At 34.8% G+C, this 19,293-nt stretch overlaps 1 protein-coding gene across 1 annotated transcript in view; it reads left to right on the forward strand.

The window, feature by feature from the left end:
* LOC149181331 (membrane-associated progesterone-binding protein 4-like) overlaps positions 1-13,423 on the forward strand; it is a 34,534-nt gene extending 21,111 nt beyond the window's left edge. Inside the window, exon 4 of the mRNA XM_089414155.1 lies at positions 13,317-13,423. Coding sequence (XP_089270281.1) covers positions 13,317-13,423 — 107 coding nt within the window. The remainder of the gene's footprint in view (positions 1-13,316) is intronic.
* Positions 13,424-19,293: the final 5,870 nt, after the last annotated feature.

Genomic DNA, 19,293 nt, shown 5'->3' on the forward strand with positions numbered 1-19,293 from the left:
CTTGAGGCACTTTACCTTTCATGATATTTTTTAGAGATATGTTCAATATGTAGATTGTACATGCAACAACTTCAGCCGAAAAATCATTAGGAAAATTTCTATCTTTGAGTATACTCCTTTCCATCTTCATAATGGTTCAATTCTTTCATTCAACTACTCCATTCTATTGTGGAGTATATATAGTGGTGAAATACCTTTTGATTCCATATTGTCTAAAAAAAATTGCAAACTCCTTTGAGCCATACTCTCCTCCCCCAGCTGATTTGATCACTTTGACATATTTTCCACTTTGCTTTTCTGCAACAACTTTAAACTCTTTTAACTTTGTGAATGTATCTGATTTGTTTTTGAGGAAATAATTCCAATTTTTACTAAAATCATTAATAAATATTAGAAAAAAAATGTTCCACTAATAGATTGAGTCCTCATGGATTCACATAGATTTGTGTGTACAAGTTCTAGAGGCTCCTTGGCTCTATCAGAGGCTTCTGAAAATATATCTCTTTGATACTTCCCAAGAATGTAACTTTCACAAGTGGTTCTATGCTCATTCAATATGGGAAATCATATAACCATTGACTATGTTTTCAATAGGTTAAGACTCCTAAAAGGTAATGACCATACATGAGATGTCAGAACATATATTCTTAAGACATTTTATGCATGTGACCAAGACATGTGTACACTTCTCAAATTCAATGGGAACATTCTATTCTTGGTCATTTGGATCCTTGCAACAAGTATGTTACTAGATGACTTATCTAATATTGTGCACGTGGAGTCTTTAAATTTGAAATCATAACCATGTTGACGTAACTAGCCAATTCTTAACAAGTTATGTTTGAGATTCAGTACATAAAAAACATCATGAATATCTTTCCTCTCATTTTTCTTAAGACATTTTGTGCATATCACTGAGACATGTGTACACTTCTCAAATTCAATGGGAACATTCTATTCTTGGTCATTTGAACCCTTGCAACAAGTATTCTACTAGGTGGATTATCTAATATTGTGCAAGTGGAATCTTTAAATTTGACTTCCTAACCATGTTGACTTAACTAACCAATTCTTAACAAGTTATGTTTGAGATTCGGTACATAAAAGACATCATGAATATCTTTCCTCTCATTATTCTGAGTCAAGAGAGACACAACACCTTTTCTTATGGCCTTCATATGATGGTCATTGCCTAGACTACATTCATATTGAATAGAATTATTAATACTAGAAAACAACCTTTTATTACTTGTCTTGCAAAGGCCATAGGCAACTGAAGATCCTTGTTTTGATCTTCTTTAGTGATTTGACATGAGATGAACATTGCCTCAACTCTCCCTTCTTCAATGTTGGAAACACGTGCTCTGCCTTATTCATATGTCTGCTTCCTTTTGCATTCACTTTCATAATGGCCATATTTCTTATAGTAATAACGTTGTAACTTGGATTTGTCTGTCCATATTTTGCCTCTTCCCCTCTAATTCTGAGAGTATCTAGGTTGATTTAGTTGTCCTGACTGCTCCATTGTAAATATTCCTTCTGATTAATGATTACATCAACCTTTGCTTCCTTTGCCTCTGCCAATGGGTGCCTAAGTCTTACAGAATGCATGTTCTAAGGACTCCTCTTCCATGTTGATTCTTAATTCACCGGACAAGAGAGATCCCATCAATTTTAGATGCAAGTTGTTCGCATTATGATACAAGTGTTGTTCTTGATGGAAACTCACTCACAGGCCAGTTTAGTTTTGATGAAATGCAACCCACAGTGTAACAGATCCATTCAAATGTAATTGGACATTGGTACAGAAGAACATGAAGATGAAACTAAAGTCTACTAATAAGAATGAAGAAGTTGAAGGTAAAGGATGGTGAAAAGCAGTTTAAGATGTATACATAGGTCCACTTAGTCAAAATAGCATATACACGCAGGTCCACAGAACAAAAAACATGTATACGTATACACACACTCCCACAAGAGGAAAAGCGCGTATAGGTTGGAAAATCAAGGAATTTCAAGAGTAGAGAATACCAGGGGTCAATACTATGGTATTAGCCCACAATATTGAGTGGAGTAACGACTATTTGATCCCACCCAAGAATACCACGAGTCCTAAGTGGGTTTTGTCCGAGGTATTGAGAAAGGCATAAAACTATATAAGGAGGAGAAGATCATAAGGCCAATGCGTGCAAGTGAAAAGCGTTTCTAAGGAATACTTCTATCTTAAGTATATTTATGTTGCAGGGGATATGTTGGTGATTTGATCTGAAATATTTTGTGCACCTTGAATTCAATGTTGGATCAGGATCATGAGACCTGAAATGACTTATCATTGAATGATCTGATATTGGTTGGGCCAGATCTAATTGTGTACACCTGTTTTATTCTTTGACTATCATGATCTGGGTTTGTCTAAAGTCCAGAATAGTAGCGAAGTTATGAGTTAATATTTGCAGATCTGTATGTTGGTTCGCTTTGGTGAAGTTGCGTATACATGTCAGTTCAACTCTTCGAAGTAGCGTATGCAAAAGAAAAGTATGTTGTTCAGAGATGATTGATCTATTTGATCAATATTATTGTTTTACTACTATCTGTCAATGAAGTCTTCTTAGATATGAATGTAAAACTGAATGCTTAAGGAGTTTGATATCTGGTTGATTGACTGTATAAGTGAAAAGGGTGATCTCTACTACTGCCTATGTAAGGCTCTGTAAATTGACAGTAGATGTTTAGTATATTGCTGGTTGGTACAGACTTGATTAAGAAGTTTTATGTTTCAGTAGTTTTGAAGGTATATGCAGGTTTGATTAAAGGAAGTAGTATATACACGCAGGTTGGGTTCAGTAAAGTAGCATATACATTCTGATGCATGATTTTTGAGGTTGCAGTTGGTTCTAAATGATGATGCAGGTTTCTGGGTTTAGCACAGTGTTCTAGTGACAATGATCTGATTGTTCAGATTAACTGATTGTTGGTTGATGCAGTTTGAGTTTCAAAGTTTCTGATGGGTCTAGTATGAAAATTTGATGAAATGAGGCCTTCATGTGTATTTTTGTGTACCAGGAGCATCCAGTCTGAAAATTTATGAAACGTGGTCCTTGGAGGAAGAGAGAAGGTCGTAGCCTTCTGTAGGTCGGTGCCTACATACTAGTAAACACATTGGCTAGTACAAGAGCTAGGGGGTTGTAGCTCCCTTCCAGTAGAAGCTGGAAAATGAGAGAAGGTTGTAGCCTTCTATAGGTGGGTTCTTGTGTATTGGTATGAGTCTGCACCAGTACAAGATTGTAAACAAATTTTATTATTATTAAAAGAAGACAAAGATGACAACAATAGGTGGTTTTCACCCACATTGGGTTTCCACCTTAAATCTTGGTGTTCATGTGTGTTGCTTATGTGTGATGGTTTATTCTATTTTTACTGCACTGTTTAATAAGTTACTGATGCACTGGTTATAGATAAACACATGATAAATTAACTAAATCACAAGTTCTCTGGGTATATGCTGGTTTCACTAATCACAGTAGCGTGTACACGCTAGTTCACTTCACATGAGTAGCGTATATAAATCTAGTTGGGAAATGAAAAATTATTGATCTGATAATACTAATTCACCCCCCTCCTAATATTATTTCCAACAATTTTAATCAGAGCAGGTCCGTAAGAAGAAGCTTGATCACTTGAAGGAAGATCTTTCAAGATGAATAATCACGAAGGCATGGGATCCATAAGACCACCAATATTCAATAGGAGCAACTTAGTATATTGGAAAATAAGAACCAGAGCCTATCTACAATCGCTTGGAGCCGATGTTTGGGCAATTGTGGAAGGAGGATATCAATTTCCAACAGAAATTCCTACATACTTTGCAGGTAAGAAGTTATATGAAGCCAATACCAAAGCTGTCAATACGTTATTGGGAAGTTTGTCAGAATCAGAATCTGTCAAAGTCATGTAGCTCAAGACAACCAAAGAGATATGGGACAAAATCATTCAGAGCTACGAAGGAGACTCTTAGGTAAAACGTTCTAAGCTTCAAACTCTCAGAATTCAGTATGAAACTCCTAAGATGCATAGTGATGAGAGTTTTGCTAGTTACTTTTTATGTATAGATGAGATTGTTAATTGTATGAAGAATCTAGGTGAAGAGATAAAGGAAGCTACTTTAATTGAGAAATTTTGAGATCTCTATCTTCTAAATTTGAGTCAAAAGTGTTTGCCATAGAAGAAAAACAGGATGTTCGAACTATTACTATGACTCAACTCCATGGAATCCTAACTGCCTTTGAAATGAGAAAAGGAGGTCCATCAGATATGAGAAAAGACGCTTTTAAAGTGTCAGCAAAGGGAAAAGAAAAGGAAGAGCATAATGAATTAGAACACATTTAAGAAGAAGAAGATGAGGTAAATTTTGTCAAGAAGCTTCAATGAGGTTTCAAAGATTCAAAGGTAAGCTACCTTTAAAATTCTTTGCTTGTGGAAGAGTCGGCCATTATGCTGCCAAATGTCCTCATAAAGATAAATATGAAAAAGTAAAGGAATATGCAAAAGGAAATACAAAACAGGTTGTGAATAGAAGGAGTTGCTATATGCATGAAGATAGTGATGGCTTATCCAATAGTGATGAAGATGAAACTGACCAAGATTATAGACTACTCATGGCTTATGAAAATGATGATTTTTTGGATGCCTTAGAAGAGGAAGACTTTCTTGAAGAAATTACTAAACTCAAAATCTGTTTAGAAGAAAGTAATATGATCATCGATACATTGACACACCAACTCACTGAAAGATAAAAACACAATGAAAATCTAGAATGTGAAATTGTGGGTCTAAGAAAAGAACTTGAGAAGAAAAAATCTCTTAATCTTACATTTTCTAAAGGATCTGAAACTTTCAATAAAATCATCAAAGTTCAGCTTTCTTCTCTGATAAATATAGGTCTTAGATATACTGAAGAATCATCTCAATCATAAAAGTTGTCAGCCTCCACCAGAAGCTATCTTGATGCAGCAAAAACCAATGAACAATATGTCAATCGTCAACAAAGGCCTAAAATTACTCATCAGGTGAATCATACCAGATTTACTCCAAGGATGAATATCAGTAGAAGCTTCAACCAACAAGTAAACAATGGCAAAAGATTCTATGATCACAAAAATTTCTTTAATGGGCAATGTTTTTCATGTCATAACTTTGGGCATAAGGCTTCTCAATGTGTTGCTTACAAAACCATCATGACTAGAGAAGCACGAAATCAAAGGAGTGTAACATGAATCAAGAACAGTTCCTATAATAAATTTTCTCCTCTTGAAAATGAAGTCAAATGTTCGATTAGTAACAACTTTGGTCATGAAGAATCTGAATGCAGGAGAAAATTTCGGCCATCACTTCAAAAGGAGAAAACATCATTAAATCCCAAGATATGGAGAAAGAAGGAATCTCAATCAGAAAGATGTGGCATAGATCTGTATGCAGAAGGATAAGAAAATCAGTGGTACATCGACAACGGATGCTCCAAACACATGACAGGTGATAAAGAGAAACTTCATTCATATAATGCTTTAGAAAAGGAAAAGAATGTCTCATTTGGAAATGACACTCCAGCTTTCATTAAAGGTAAAGGTTCAATCTTCTTGAAAGAAAATGTTAAAGCTGGAAATGTCATGTATGTAGATGGTTTAAAACATAACCTGTTGAGTGTCAGTCAAATGTGTGATCAAGGAAATGAAGTTGTGTTTCGATCAAACAGATGTGTGGTTCGTGAGCTTGATACAAGAAAGATCGTGATCAAAGGAACAAGAACTCCAAACAACTTATACATACTCAAAGGAGGACAAAAACAATGCTATCTAAGCAAAACCGATGAAAACTGGCTATGGCATAGAAGATTGGGACATCTAAGCTTTTCTCAGATAAGAAAAGCATGCAGGATCAAGGCAGTTCATGATCTTCTAGATATCAGCATCCCAGAAAATACCATATGAAAACCATGTCAAGTCGGTAAGAAAACTAGAGTTCACTTCAATGAAAAAGAAGGATCAACACGTAAGCCTATTGAACTCATCCATACTGATTTATGTGGACCAACAAGGAAAAACTTACCTCATGGAGAAGAATACTTTATTTTATTTATTGATGATTTTTCCAAGATGTGTTGGATAGGTCTACTAAAGCATAAAGATGAAGCATTTGAAAAGTTTAAAGCCTTCAAAGATTTAGTTGAAAATGAATCAGATCGAAAAATAAAACGTCTCAGATCTAATTGAGGGGGACAATTTATATTAGACGAATTCTTTGATTTTTGTGAAAAACATGGAATAAAGAGGCAATTCTCTATCGCAAGAACTCCTCAACAAAATTACGTGGTGAAAAGAATGAACATAATAATTCAACAAATGGCTCGAGCGATGCTTGATGAATTTGGAACTCCTGCAACCTTCTGGGGTGAAGCTGCATTTGCTGTCATGACTATTCTCAACAAAGAAAATGTTCGGATAAATAGCAATCAAACTCCATATGAACTTTGGTATGGTAAGCCTCCTACTGTAAAACACTTTAGAGTGTTTGGAAGAAAATGTTTCATCAAAAGGACTGATGAAAAACTTGGTAAGTTCAAACCCAGAGCAGACGAAGGAATTCTTCTTGGTTATTCATCTAGAAGTAAAGGATACAAATGTTATAATAAAATACTTCGGAAAATTGTTGAAAGCATTGATGTTGTAATTGATGAAGCATGCAGAAATCTGGAACAAATGAAATCAACAAAGGAATATGATAGTGAGGAAGTTGGGGAATTCTTTCCCGCATCAAATCAAAATGATATAGAAGAAGAAACCAATGAAGCACCAGAAGAAGATACAACGGATAGGGAAAAGACTCCATCCATCTATGTTCAGAAGAATCATCTAGAATCTTAAATTGCAGGAGAAAAGGGGGTTGGTGTACAGAAAAGAAGAACTCTTACAAGGACCTCAAGCTATCTAGCATTACTATCCTCCACCGAACCTTAGAATGTAAATGAAGCCTGCAAAGATGAATGTTGGGTCAAGGCCATGGATGAAGAATTTGACCAAATTGAAAAGAATGATACTTGGGAGTTAGTTGTAATACCTCATGATAAAAATATTATAGGAACAAAATGGATATTTAATAACATGCTAAATGAAAATGGAGAAGTTATTAGAAACAAGGCTAGACTTGTTTGTAAAGGGTATGCTCAACAAGAAGGTATAAATTTTGAAGAAATTTTTGTACCTATTGCCAAACTTGAAGCCATAAGGATGTTTCTTGCTTTTTCTAGTTTTCGAAAATCCAAAGTATATCAAATGGATGTAAAATCAGCCTTCCTTAATGGAGATTTAGAAGAAGAAGTTTATATTGAACAACCATAAGGATTCATTCTTGGAAATGATTCAAAACACGTATGTAAGATTAAAAAGGCTCTCTATGGTCTGAAACAAGCTCCAAGGGCTTGGTATTATCACCTTGACAAATATCTACAACAACAAGGTTTCACAAAAGGTTTTGCAGATAGCAATTTATAAACAAAGGTTGAAAATGATAAACTGCTAATTATTGTTGTTTATGTTGATGATATCATCTTTGGTAGCAATGAAGAATCCATGAGTCAGAATTTTTCTTCAGTAATGCAAAAAGTATTTGAAATTTCCTTACTTGGTGAACTTACTTATTTTATTGGTCTACAAGTACAACAAACAAAAGATGGTACCTTTCTTTCACAAACCAAATATCTCAAGCAGATCTTGAAGAAGTACAGAAGGTAACAGGATGAAGTCTCAGTTCTAATGATGAATCATGAGCGGTAAACCAACTAACTTACAGATGTATGATTGGATTTTTTCTTTATCTAATAGGTACTAGATCTGATATCATGCATGCAATAGGAATTGTTGGAAGGTTCCAAGAAAATCCAAAGGAATCACATCTCCAAGCAGTCAAAGTAATTCTCAAATATCTTCAAGGAACTCAGGACTTTGGATTATGGTATCCTAAAGATGCAAACCTTACTCTTCATGCATATACAGACACATATTGGGCAGGAAATGTTGATGATTGAAAGAGCACTAATGGAGGTGCATTCTATATGGGTTCTCGGTTAGTGTCATGGTTCAACAAGAAACAAAGTTCGATTGCCTTATCTACAGCTGAAGCAAAATATGTGGTTGTTGCATCTTACTGCACATAACTACTTTGAATGATGCAAACATTGCAAGACATTTAGATCACATGTACTCCACCCCTCTTCATTATATGTGATAATACAAGTGCCATCAGTATTTCAAAAAATCCTATCATGCACTCCCAAACCAAGCACAAACCCATTAAGTACCATTTTCTACGAGAAAAAGTGCTTGAACAAAAGGTTAAATTGGAGTATGTTCCCTCCAAAGAACATGTTGCTGATATATTCACTAAACTGCTTCCTAGAGAAACATTTGAATATCTCAGAAAAAAGTTGGGAGCAGTTGTTGAATCATCCTACTATTAAATCCAATTTTCAGAGGAAGGTTATTATACACGAGTTTCATGAAGTATAGTTGCGTATACACGTGGGTTTCTGTGGCTGAAGGAGCATATATGTTTTTATGACAGAAAAATAGTGGGTCAGACTCTGATATGGGTGCTCTATCTGATATTGATGATTACAGTCTGACGATATGCTTTGTTCATTGATTTTTATCTGATTAACAAAGATGCCTTGATGAATGACTTGTTGACAATGCACATGTAGCATAGGTTCAGGGGGAGCATTAGATTTCACTCACATTCAACATTGTTGTCATCATGGTTGCTGAGTTCAGTTATGGCTTTAGATACTTATATCATTTGTTGCATAAGTCATGTAAAGATCGAGGGTGTGATATGACTTCTTCTATCATGGTCTATATCTCAATGAGTCCTATTGGACATATGATGTAATTTGTATTGCCACTTTGCATGGGATGGATGATGTAATAATTGTTGTATTTCTATCATGTATAAACAATTGGTATATCCCCACTTGGTTGGGTGGATGAGTCAAATATATCCCAACTTGGTTGGGTGATTGATGTATGTATGAGTCATTGGTCATAGGGAGGTCATACTCACTTAGTTGAGTTATAGAGTCATGTTATTCTTTTGAAACATATCTATGTAGACTCGGCATGTACTCAGGGGAAGCATGAATAGCATAATGTATATCAAAGGGGGAGAATAACTTGGTCTGCCATTTTCCCTTGATGTCAAAGGGGGAGAGTATTTTGGTGTTGCCTGTTATCACTAATAGTTTCTACAGCTTGCAGTAATCAACACCAACATGGTTGCCATCAAGTCCAAAGGGGGAGATTGTTGGCATTATGATACAAGTGTTGTCCTTGATGGAAACTCACTCACAGGTCAATTCAGTTTTGATGAAAGGCAACCCACAATGTAACAGATCCATTCAGATGTAACAAGGCATTGGTACAGAAGAACAGGAATATGGAACTAAAGTCTACTAATCAGAATGAAGAAGTTGAAGGTAAAGGATGGTGAAAAGTAGTTTAAGATGTATACACAGGTCCACTTAGTCAAAACAACGTATACACGCAGGTCCATAGAACAAAAAGTGCATATACGTATACACGCACTCCTGCAAGAGGAAAAGCGCATACAGGTTGGAAAATCAAGGAATTTCAAGAGTAGAGAATACCAGGGGTCAATACCATGGTATTATCCCACAATATTGAGCAGAGTAATGACTATTTGATCCCGCCCAAGAATACCACGGGTCCTAAGTGGTTTTGCTCCGAGGTATTGAGAAAGGCCTAAAACTATATAAGGAGGAGGAGATCGTAAGGCCAATGTGTGCAAGTGAAAAGGGTTTCTAAGGAATATTTCTATCTGAAGTATATTTATGTTGCAGGGGCTATGTTGGTGATTTGATCTGAAATATTTTGTGCACCTTGAATTCAATGTTGGATCAAGATCATGAGACCTGAAATGACTTATCATTGAATGATCTGATATTGGTTGGGCCATATCTAATTGTGTACACCTATTTTATTCTTTGAATGTCATGATCTGGGTTTGTCTGAAGTTCGGAATAGCAACGAAGTTATGAGTTAATATTTGCAGATTTCTATACTCGCTCGCTTTCATGAAGTTGCATATACATGTTGGTCCAGCTCTTGCAAGTAGCGTATGCAAAAGAAAAGTATGTTGTTCAGAGATGAATGATCTATTTGATCAATACTATTGTTTTACTGCTACATGTCAATGAAGTCTTCTTAGATCTGAATGTATAAGGAGTTTGATATTTGATTGATTAACTGTATAAGTGAAAAGGGCGATCTCTGCTACTGCCTATGTAAGGCTCTATAAATTGACAGTAGATGTTCAGTATATTGTTGGTTGGTACAGACTTGATTCAAAAGTTTTATGTTTCAGTAGTTTTGAAGGTATACACAGGTTTGATTAAAGGAAGTAGCGTATACACACAGGTTGGGTTCAATAAAGTAGCGTATACATTCTAATGCATGATTTTTGAGGTTGCAGCTGGTTCTGAATGATGATGCAGGTTTTTGGGTTCAGCACAATGTTCTGGTGACAATGATCTGATTGTTCAGATTAACTGATTGTTGGTTGATGCAGTTTGAGTTTCAAAGTTTCTGATGGGTCTAGTATGAAAATTTGATGAAACAAGGCCTTCATGTGTATTTTTGTGTACTGGGAGCATCCAGTCTGAAAATTTATGAAACGTGGTCCCTGGAGGAAGAGAGAAGGTCATAGCCTTTTGTAGGCCAATGCCTACGTACTAGTAAACACATTGGCTAGTACATGAGCTAGGGGGTTATAGCTCCCTTCCAGTAGAAGCTAGAAAAAGAGAGAAGGTTGTAGCCTTCTGTAGGTGGGTGCCTGTGTATTGATATGAGTTTGCACCATTACAAGATTATAAACATATTTTCTTATTATTAAAAGAAGACAGAGATGACAACAACATGTGGTTTTCAACCACATTGGGTTTCCACCTTAATTCTTGGTGTTCATATGTGTTGCTTATATGTGATGGTTTATTCTATTTTTTACTTCACTATTTCATAAGTTACTAATGCACTGGTTATAGATCAACACATGATAAATTAACTAAATCACAAGTTCTCTAGGTATACGCTGGTTTCACTAATCACAGTAGCGTGTACATGCTAGTTCACTTCACAGAAGTAGCGTATATAAATCTGTTTGGGAAATGAAAAATTATTGATCTGATAATACTGATTCACCCCCCCTCTTAGTATCATTTCCAACACAAGTTTGGATAAACCTTTGGATTCCTCTATACCAATACAATCGTCTCCAAATTCTTAGGTGAGCTCTTAAGAAAATTTTCTATAATTTTCTAATTTTCAACCATCTCTGGATGCGTATTGAGTTGTTTCACAACTCCCATCACTCTAGTCATGACTTGGCCAATATTCTCTATCTCCCTGATTTTCAATGTTTCAAACCCTCTCCCGAGGGTTTGAAGCTTGCTTTGCATTGGATGCTCTCACTAGGGAAAATTTGAGTCATCTACTAAACTTAAGGTTGGAAATTCGGTTCTATTCTCCTTTTTCATCACTTCTTCAATTTTATTTGACTAGTTATTAGACATGCCATGTAGGGTTTCTTGATCTGGATCTGTAAAACCATTCTCAACTGCTTCCCAACATTCTTGTAACTACAAGACACCCTTCATTCTTATGAACAAAAAATCATAGTTCTTTCCAACAAGAACTGGCCCTTGTGTCTATGCCAAATTACTTGTAGAAGCCATAAAAATCTATCTAATAATACCAACAAAATTTTCCTCTTAATTCTTTAATATGCTAGCAATAGCACTCTTTTTTTTGAAATCAAAGAAAATCTCTTTCTCTTATTATTTTTAATAAGTAAACCATTTTTTTTTATTCTATTTTATTTTATATTTTTAAATAAAACACCTTTTTCCCTCTTTAAACAAATAAATTGTCTTTCTTCTTTTTTATTCTTTACTCTCCTTTCATAAATATATCTCAAAAGATTCCCCGATGAGGGTGTAAATGAGGACGAAATTAGGGTTGCTTTGTAAGCCATGCCTAATTCACAAATGTCCTGATTTGGGTATGGCATGGTAGAGAACCGTTGTTGGGCATTAGGCCTTGGACAAAAGGTATCGTCATTATAAATGCAAAATAAAGGTTGTGGGATGATGGAGACACATGTAGAGTGGGAATAGAGGTGAGGATTAATCCTTGACCTCCTTCACCTAGTGTCGTTTGAAGTTGTTGTTCTTGGTTTCTCTTTGGATGTTGCAGAGTATTGGGTTTCTTGTTGACCTCATGTCCATACCTTCAATTTGGTTCTTTCTAGATAGTTTGCTAACATGTGTTGAGGTATTTTGTCTCCTTCTGCATCTATTGCTTTTGTTTTCTGCTAACTTGGTTATGCTATTGTGTTTTTGAATTTGGAAAGTTTATCACTCGGTCTGTCAAAGTATTGTTTATAAAAAGGGATTTGTTGGGCTATATCTGGTTTATATTCCTAGTTTACTTTAAGTCTGTTTTTGGGGATTCTTAGAGTTAATGTTAGTACCATTCTCTTTAATTATTCCAGTTCTCACTTTATTTTGGATGTTTTGTGCTGTGGATTCCAGAATTGTTCTAGTTGTTAGTCTGGATATTGGGAACCTTCATGGTTTGGCATGGTTATGCGCAATTTGGTGTTTTATGCCTTTGCATTGTCCTCAATTAGGTAATTTACTTGAATTTTGTCCTTAGGTCTAGCAATTGGGGGATGATTTGTTATTCCTTCGATTAGGGGTTCAAGGGTTAGTGCTCCTTCATTTTTATTTTCCAGGTTGAGGTTCTTGGAGTTTTTTTTGCTCACTTGCCATAGTTATCATGCCTCCTTGCTAGAGAATGACGAGCAGGAGGGGTGGTGTAGGCAATGTTGGATTCAAAAGAATTCAACATTTTTCTTTGATGTTGCTCCTTTTGAGGCGAGGAAAGATATTTTTTTGCTGGAGTCAAAAGAAACAGGGGAATTCCCTTATCATTTTGATTCAGAGGTGGCAGGTGCAGATGTGAAAGGGGTTCTGGATCCAAGTAGATTCCAAAAAAGGCGACTCCATTTCCTTTACTCTTTGGATTTACATCAACAAATGGACACATTGTTGCACTTAATTTTTCAAGGCAAGAAAGTTGAAACTTATAATGTATTCTCTGGGTTGGAGAACATTAAACGCATGTTGCAAAACCAAAGATTCTGTCTAGATAATGTGGACTCTAGACTGACTCGAATGGAAATTTTTCCAGTGGCAGATTCAACCTCTTGTGATCTTACAGACACCCCTGGAGACCCTACTGATTCGTCGGTTGACAGTGTCCAGGACCTCACTACCATTTCATCTGACCAAGATTAGAAATTGATCTTAAGTTTTTTTGTTGCCATTTTGAAAATCATGTTTCAGTGCAGTAGATGGTTTTTTTTCTTGTTTCTCACAACATGGGACTCGATGGGTATGCATGGCTTTTGTGGCCTTCTTGGATATTAATATTTTTAGTGTGAGCATAATTTGCATATTGTCCATGCTTCTCATTGGTGTTATATAGGTGATCTTTATAGTTCAACTCTATATGTAGCTTGTATGTTTTCACACCACTGTGTTTCATTCTAGGGTTTTTATGTGCTTTGCATCGTGGAATGGCTTTTATTTCGTCGCGCTCTTTAGTAAATGGAGCCCGATGTTGCACTTATTGTTTATGGGATGGTTACACTGCTCATGGTTGGTGCACATTTGGTATGTCATGTTGTGCTTCATATTTTCTGTGGGTTACAATTATACCTTTGCAGCCTTGCTTTACGTGGTACTTTGGATGAATATTTGTTGGTAATACTTCCATCTGCCGATTGGTTCGTGGCTTTATGGCTCTGGATCTCGACTATAAGGGATATGTTTATTGGTAACATTTTGATCCGTTGACTGGTTAGTGGACAAATGAATGTTATGATGTATTAGAGTTGCCTCTGGCTCTTGGGTGTAAGGGATATGGTCTAAATTTTTTTGTTCTTTATGTTGTTGTCTTGGCAAGTTGCAGAAAACAACCCACTTATATGCTTTAGTGAGGAGAAATTCACTCTGTTGTCTCTGTCTTTCTCAAGACTGTTTGGTTTGGACGTGAACACAATATGATCCTTTTTTTGTTAATGAATATCAACTTGCCACATTTCACAAAAAAATATATGTACCTCAAAAGATATATAGGTTCCTCCTCTTCTTTTATTTTTACTTTTTATTTTTTTATATGTAATATCCATATGTAATCAAACTTATTAATACCCTTTAAACCCCACACACACATACACACACACAATACATACATACATACATACATACATGCATACATACATACATACATACATACATATATATATATATACCAAAACTTGATAGAGTGAAATATTAATTAGTTTATATATCAAAAAAAGAGATTAATAGTGAATTTAACATATAGATGCTTTTATTTTAAAAAACAACCAAATATTTGACCTCTCTCATGACTGTTAAACTCAGGATATTTCCAAAATGTGCAATCTACATAAGGATATGAGGTCAGTCAAGGTTTCAACACGAGCTAAAATACCCCTAAATCTTGGCTACTCTCTGTTGACATATGCAGTGGCTGATTTCTGACAACGGTGGTGGCAATTGTGATTCACTACAATGGTGGTGGCTAGCATTAATGGCAATGTTCTCTTACAACTCAATGGCAATGACTTTGCACTCTCACACACGAGTACACAATAGTGGCAGTTTAGTCAGTTCAATAAAACAAAAAAAAAATCCTTCAATGTTTTTATGCAAACTTCACACTCAGATTTGTTCCTTCACGATCTGTATGATATGAAATTAAAACTCATGGATTTTACAACTTGTTATGCTCTCCACTTAATAGAGAGTCTTAAACCTGGTTTTGTCTTAAACCTAGTTTTATACCATGAAAAAAATTACAGAGAGAATGAGGAAACACACTTGGGACATTGCAAACCCTTTTCATCATTAAAGAAATTTTACATAAAATAAGACTTTTCAGGAATCGCCTATAATTAACTGCTTCTAAAGATATCTAAAACTTACATGAATTTAACAAAAATATCTTGACTAATAGTTGCTAAAATTAACTTTCTAAAAATGCCTCAAACTAATAACTAACTAAACTCTAACTCACAACTAACTGTCCAACTAAACTAATTAACAAAAATGATTATTTTTAATAGCTTTTCAAAGTTGAATATTGTTATTTTCCTTAATTAACAAGTTCAATAGAATTCCCTGTACTACCTTAAAACTAGTCTTAAAAAAAAATTATTTTTAACTCTCTTATGTTTTGATACCTTATATTTTGATAGTTACTTGCCTTACTATTAAAAAAAAAGACTTTCTATTTATACTACTACAACTTTCTATATTCTTATTCCTCTCCTAGTCTTTCTACTCAACTGTCTTTCTACTCAACCTAAAAGGGTTGCTACAATACAAATGTTTGTTTAGAAAGCCTAAAGGAGTGGCTATGCTAAAAAAATAAGACTTATAAAATAAAAGCATATTATAAAACAATAATATATAGAGCTCAGGGTAATAAAGAATACTTCATAAATATATAATATAGAAAGAGTGTGTACATCGTACGTCCTAGCTTAGAGTAATTTTCAATATAATTACTTTCGCATATGTCTCTACGTTTAGAGCACTCGATTTGTCGAACCTAAACTTACTTGGATGAAATAGTATTGTTTTGAAACTTTGATTTCAAATTTATTCTGGTCATAAACACACTACACTACTTTCAGTGCATTTTCTAGAATTAGACCAGATTTGGCATGAAGTATACTACATCCAAAATTTATTCACAATTTTCATTATTCACGAAATTTTGAGCTTTTAATTTGGCATTAACTTCCACCTCCACCTCCATAATGTGACTTTATGAGTTGCAAGTGAGGGACTTATATAGGGAGTCGATTACGGAGGTGGAGGAATTATCTAGATGGTCAAAAGTGGCTGGAATCTGGGTAAATTTTTTTTCAAAAAATATTGTAGATGTAGTGTTTGAATCATGTTTTTGATGGTGGAAATGGATCCAACACCATCAAAAACATCTAGGGCACCTAAAATTATGAATTTTGACAACTTTTACTTGGATTTACAAAAATCCCTGTTGATTTTTTCAAAATATGGCCGAAATTTCCAAAACCTTCAAGGCAAAAAAGCATAATTTTTAGACTACAGACTTATATAACATTTTTCTTATACCTTTCCACTGAAAGGGGAGGTTTCATCTATTTGAATAAAGTGAAACATGAATTGATTAAATGCCATTTATTATTAGGTTTTCTCATGCAGATTGGGCTCACTATGATCCAAGGTTATTTTACATTTTAGTAGCATTTTTTTTGGTGGTTTCTACAAATTCAGGACAATGCGAAACATGAGAAAGATGGTGATGTTTCTCAACTACTGCTTGAATGTGGCCAACGACAGTGAAAGCAACCATTCAGGAACTATGACACATTGTCATTTATTTATTACATGAGAGTTCATTGAGTAATGCCTATATGAAAATGACTTAAATTTTATTCAAGTATATAAATGAATTCATGGACTTGTATAACATGCTATGGAGTGTGGAATATTTAATGGTTGCAGTATAATCATGAGATTAAACCCTGCATCCATGAGTCATTTGTTACATTGGGTTCCAAATGAATATATTGCAAATCTTGCTTGACCTAAATTTCATTAGGTTAGCCATTGCAAACCATTGATTCAATTCTAGAATACATATCAATTATAAAATTATTTATGCAATACAAATTTTAAATTTAAATTTATGCGCTAAGGACTAAGTTTCCCTTGTTTAGTATAAGTGGATGTCTCTAATATATGCAATTAAAGATGCCCAACTTTTAACAAAAAGATATCTATGAGACCTATGTACATAGATAACTTTAGAAAATTAAGCTTACAATTAAGTTACATTGGAAAAAGATGCATTATGCATTGAAAAATACCAATGTCTTGTAACAAGGCTTTATTAAGTACCTAAACAAAAAATAGACTTCTACAAATAGAGAAAAGCAGGAAAACAGATAGGAAAAAAATCCCTTCAAAATAAAGTGTTGAATAAGACATTGAAGTTGACACTAAATATCTCACAATGATACATCAAATGACAAGGACATAAGACTTGTAGATCTTGAAAGCTTCAATAAAAAAGTGTGATTTAGGAGAGCCAAAATTGTTTTGCAATACTTGTTCAATATAAGAGGACGTCTCTTATATAGCGCAATGAAAGAGGCCCAAATTTTAATAAAAATATATCTATCACACCTATGTAGATAGATAAGATTAGCTAACTCAGCTTACAATTAGCTGCATTATGCATTAAAAAATACCAATATCTTGTAACAAGACTTTATGAAGTACCCAAATACAAAATAGAATTTTACAAGGAAAAATTACAAAAAAAAAAAGGAGAAAAAACCATAGGATAATAAAAAAAACCTCTAAAATATTAGAGAAAACATTGAACACAGAAGCTTATAGATTGTATTCCACAGAGTGAGATTTATACACAAAGCCAACCGATGAATCTACAGATATTTCACCGACTCTCATTTATTTTCTACCTAAACTTTGACGAATATTAACTTCTACCGACAATATAGAACAATCATTGCCGTCATGGGAACAATGGGCATGATTATTTCTAACAACTCCCCTTAACCACGACCTAAATGTTCACTTGCTTGATGGTCTAAGCCTCAGCTAGGCTTACAAACATGACTCATATATTTCATTTTGACTTTCTTTGCTACAATATATTGATGAAATTTTTTCTTGACCTTGTTGCTCCAAACTTATTTCTTCTTCTTCTTACTCCAGATCATGAACGCTGGATATTGCTCCTTGTTATGACTAGGATGATTCCAATTCATTTAAACTCCTTTTTCAACACGTTCACTCCCATCAATGATATTTTTTAAGTATTGTTCAATTGACATTACAACTGAGTTATTTTATTCTCTTTCTGTTTCTTCTTCTTGGATGCTACCAATACTTGCACATTGGTAAACATTAGTGAGATTTACAAAATCATCATAATTTGGGTTCTTTTCTTCTACCACATCTTTATACTTAGTTTCATTTGGCTTATCCAATTGATCTTTAACTTGGTTTACCGCTCCATTGAACAATTTATCTGAGTTACTTTTCCTGCAACATTTGAAACCAACTTTCTCTTGAAAGTTATTCATTATCATATTTCAATTTAAGTTCTTCAATTCCTTCATCCATTAGTTCTCTAAGCAAGACAAACTCCAACAATTTTCTCTTATTTACTTTTATCAACAGCTTGACAGTAGTGGGCCTGCTTTAACACTCTGCAATCCACACAGTTTACATTAGGCTTCTTCACAAGCTTCAAGCTACACTGTTTCACACAACGTCCACAACTTACACAGTGGTAATACACAAAAATTAGAGAGTCCTATTCATCAAAACCGTCAAACAAGCTGCGACACGTTTCCTCTTTGCAGATCTCTTCTATCGATCCTCTACAGGTTCCGTCAGCACTACAGGTCCACAAAGAGTAGACACTCTTTTCAACAAGCATGCACAGTAACTCTGCAACACAGTAAAACTTGTTGGTTTTCTTTGGAAAACGCTCCAATTTTACACATACAAATCTGGCTTCCTCAAGCTAGGAAAGCACACTTGAACAGTAAGCAAGACAAAGTCACACTTCAATGGAGTTGGGAAATCTAAGAAGCCACAACAACTCCTCAAAAATGTCTACAGTGCAGATATCCACAACAATCTGTCCTCCAAATAGCTATTTACGCTTCTCTAATGGATCCAACAAACTTCAAATAGCAACACATATACTTATTTATGGGTTTGCTAGTGTGCTACGTTCACTATCGCTTCTGCCACATAATTCAACACTCATGATTATCAAATCCTGTGCATAGTGGCCGCTCCACATGCAGGTCAACCTCCATTAGCGGATTTTTGAGGTCTAAAATGGGCCTCCTAAGAAAAATGTACAACCAAAATAAACTTTATAAGAACCAATATGATTCAATATGATGATGTAGACCATGGGGGGTGATTCACCATTTCTGGAGTAAAAAAGTACAAAGATTAAAAAATAATAAAACTATTTTTTCAACTCGTATTTTCAAAATATCCCCCTAATTTTTTACTCAAATTTCGAGTGGGAGTACTCG

Source organism: Pinus tabuliformis, chromosome 3_2 (genome assembly GCF_031772625.1).
Source record: "Pinus tabuliformis cultivar Carrire ecotype Pingquan chromosome 3_2, CPIR1, whole genome shotgun sequence".
NCBI lineage: Eukaryota > Viridiplantae > Streptophyta > Pinopsida > Pinales > Pinaceae > Pinus > Pinus tabuliformis.